Source organism: Acanthisitta chloris, unplaced genomic scaffold (assembly GCF_000695815.1).
Source record: "Acanthisitta chloris isolate BGI_N310 unplaced genomic scaffold, ASM69581v1 scaffold40660, whole genome shotgun sequence".
NCBI lineage: Eukaryota > Metazoa > Chordata > Aves > Passeriformes > Acanthisittidae > Acanthisitta > Acanthisitta chloris.
This window is the reverse complement of record NW_008652945.1, coordinates 5,195-8,863: the sequence shown is the minus strand read 5'-3', so window position 1 is coordinate 8,863 and position 3,669 is coordinate 5,195. Positions and strand designations below refer to the sequence as shown.

The 3,669-nt window shown below is 45.2% G+C and overlaps 1 protein-coding gene across 1 annotated transcript in view; it reads right to left on the bottom strand.

Annotated features, from left to right (window-relative positions):
* Positions 1-133: 133 nt before the first annotated feature.
* Positions 134-3,669, bottom strand: part of ANGEL1 (angel homolog 1 (Drosophila)) — a gene marked incomplete at its 5' end in the record, with an annotated part of 7,374 nt that continues 3,838 nt past the window's right edge. The window contains 4 exons of the mRNA XM_009078904.1: positions 134-303; positions 1,090-1,259; positions 1,686-1,755; positions 2,788-2,898. Of these exons, the coding sequence (XP_009077152.1) occupies positions 134-303; positions 1,090-1,259; positions 1,686-1,755; positions 2,788-2,898 (521 nt within the window). The remainder of the gene's footprint in view (positions 304-1,089; positions 1,260-1,685; positions 1,756-2,787; positions 2,899-3,669) is intronic.

The following is a 3,669-nucleotide window of genomic DNA, read 5'->3' as shown; positions in this document are numbered from 1 at the left end:
TAGTGAGGGTGTGAGGGGAGAATGGGATGTTTAGGGCATGGCAAGGAGAAGTTTTCTTGCAAGCAGGTTGTGCAATCCAGAGCCTCAACTGCTGTATTCAGAACAGTTTTTCTTTAGGGAAAGGGAACCAGCACTAACTCTCCCTGAGGCTGGAAATCTCCAAGCCAAAACTAGCTAGCAAGCAGAGGTGATCAGATGAACAGAAAGGATTTGGTAAGCCATTTGCCATCAACAGGACATCTTCAGAGAGAAGGGAAAGGCGACCAAGCAGCTTCAGGGCTCCATCCTTGTACAGCCTGCGACCTGACAAGAAAATGGAAAGAAATGTCAGCCAGAGACTGGTACTGTAAATTAACTCTACACACTCAGAGGGATACTTGTCAATCCTTTCCTATTCTTTCCCCGACAGCCTGCACAAACACTGCATGCACCTTCGAGCCTAGATGTGAAAGCAGTGAACATCCTACAATACTGCTGTTCATGGTTTCATGTACTTGCAGGCACAGAAAGCAAGAATATACTAAATTCAGGAGGTGGTTGTTTACACGAGAAGTTCCTTTTGTGGTACTGTGTCCTAGCAATAGCTTCAGATTCTCCCACAAGGAGGAATTCATCTCTTCATTCCCAACCTGTTCCCCAAACTTGATCCTGACGTGACCCAAATCAGCTCAGAGACAGTTCCTGGATGCGTTTATATACAGCCTTTCATCAACATTACTCCTGTTTCAGGTAGCAGAGAGGAGGTGCCATTGTAAGGCAACCAGAGTCACCACCTTCCAAGGCCAGCATGTGGTCTCAGACAGACCAAAAGTCCAAACCTTGAACTTAGGACCCAGCACTGTCTGTTATCAGGAGCACAAGTAAGATACTTCTACAGAAGAAAAGAATCCATTCTGTTCCACCTTAGGTTCTACATGAACCTAAGCAACTTCATTTTTTTCAACAGCAAAGATAAACAGTGTCTTATGATACATGAGCAAATGTTGCTTCCACCTTGTACATCATTTCAAAGACACACCCTGTAGATGCACCCCAGCTTAACAAAATGCACTACCCATCTGCCATGGTCAGTCAGGGTAAGCCCAGCACTGCCACACTCACCCCCTCTGTTCTCCACAGGTTCTGCTGAGTAGAAAATGTAATCAACAGTAGCTCCAAGCCCCATGGGCATCGTTGTGACCTCCGGGCGTCCCCTCTGTGGCAGGAAGTGGCTGTAGACAGAGGTCAGGTTGAGGCCGTGCTGGATAATGCCTGAACACCTGCACACAAACAGCCACCATTTACCAAGGAAGGAAAGAGAATGATGCCTTTTCGGTACTGCAGTGACAGCTGAATGTTCCCTTGCTGATGCAACTGTCCAAACTCTTTCTACTTTGTGAACACATAAAAGAGAGTCTTTCCAAACTATTCACTCCACTTACACCAAAGCAAAGCAGACAATGAACTTCCTTTGTCTTCAATACCCAGTCCTGTCTATGCCCTTCATTCTCGACCTCACCAACACAATGCTGACAGAGCAGCACCAGCTGCTGGGACAACCCTGTGTGGATCTGGCTATTCCGGACAGCCTTCCTTACTCTTCCACTCTCACATTTATTTCAGTCTTTACTTCAGCCAGACTTTCAGTGCTCAGGAAAGTAAGACCGAGTTTGAAGAGTGGGGACATTGAAGGTGCACCAAATTACCTTGGGATGAATGGCTGGGGACCAGGGTCCTTCACAGTGGCAGCAGGCAGGGGCCAATCTGCAGGGCGGTCTGCAAAGGAGCAAGGACATTCTGGCCTGACCTACACAGATCCCAGAACAGGTTGCTCATCCCAAGTCTGAGAAGCTTCTCCTGAGATCAAATGAATCTTTTTGCCTGAGAAGAGCAGATAGCTTCCAGTCACAGGCATCTTAAAGAAAAATATCCAAAGGAAACATCAGCTCTAAGACTAACAGGAACATCCTTTGAGCAGAACAGTGCAAACAACAGAGAAGTCATATTCTGTCCTGCTAAGGATATGTCCTTAAAGCATTTAATATTATCAAAGTTAAAGGTACTTCACCCTTTGCTCTCAGTGAAAGTTCACTTGCCTTAGACTACGGCTTACTCAAAGGGTGTCTAGAAAGGCAAAACAGAAAAGGAGAAAGCAGAACCAGCCATGCCAAAAGGCCCAGAAGTGAGGCAGTGTCTACTGGGTACCAGCATCCAGAGATATTTATATTGTGGCCATTGTGACATTACAATATCAAGGTTTGCTCTCCCCACCACCAAAAATCTGGAAAAAAAGAAATATATACCTTTCTGCCTTCCTCTTTCCTCACCAGGCATTACCTCCACCTCATGTTTTCTTTGAAATTACAGAATCATAGAATTACAGAATGGCCTGGATTGGAAGGCACCTTAAAGATCATCTAGATCCATCCCCTCGTCCCATGGGCAAAGATGCCACCCACTATATCAGGTTGTCCAGGGCCCCATCCAACCTGGCCCTGAACACTTCCAGCGATGGGGCATCCACAGCTTCTCTGGGCAACCTGGTCCAGTGCTTCACTACCCTCTAAGTCAAGAATTTTAAGAAGTTCAAGACCATTTTCCCTTGTCCTATCACTATATGCCTATGAAAAAAGTCACTCTTCCTCTTTTTTTTTTTAAGACTCCTTTAGTACTGGAAGGCCACAATGAGGCCTCAATGGAGCTTTCTCTTCTCCAGTCTAAACAGCCCCAACTCTCTCAGTCTGTCTTCATGTGAGACATGCTCCATTCATTGGGAGACTCACAAGCTGAAAAGTCTCCCATTAATACCTGGTTTAGCATCTGTCACTCCTTCCAAAAGGACCAGCTCTGGTGGTCGTTCACAGGCAATATCGCAAAAACGAAACTGGAGCAGGAAGTCACGGCTGTATTCACGTCTCCCTGCAGGGAAAAGTACAAGTTAAAAGAAAATAAGTGCAGCAAAGTCACATCTACAGGGAACACCTGCATATGTTTTAGACCTTTGAGCCTCTTAGACCTCTTTTGTTTGAGAGAGGCTTTTGTACCCAAGCACTCTCATACCATGAGAATGGGAATCACTCAATAACCTAAATAGAGAATAAACATGTAAGTGTAGAAGAACAGAGCACAGTTGCTACTATTCCTTTAGCTAATGCAACAGTCATGGTCAGCATAAATCAAGAATGTCCCCTCTGAGACACCACAAGTTCAAGGGACTTTCAAGCAGATCAGTTAGTGTGCAAGTCAAGGGGGATCAGGGTCTTTCACTATGGCAGTAGGCCAGGGCCAGTTTGCAGGGCAGTCTGCAAGGGAGCAAAGATATTCCAGCCTGACCTATACCGATCCCAGAACAGGCCATTCATCCCAAGTCTAAGAAGCTTCTCCTGAGACCAAATGAAGGAAAAAGAACTCAAATTATGGAGATGGTGTTGAATACAAGTTCTACATTCAAGATTTTATCAAAAGCTATTTTGCTCCTTCTTATTCTGAATCCTCTCTAAGGATGGTAGAAAAGAGACATGATTGTAACTGGGCTCTTAGGAATGATTTCTTTACAGTGGTGTGCAAACACTTTCCAAAACTGCTCCCACAAACACGTGCAGATGAAAGCTGTGGCTGCTGAACATGCTTTACAACTGCACTAAAGCCTAAGTCTGGGAATATGAAAGAGATATGTAGAGCAATTGCAAC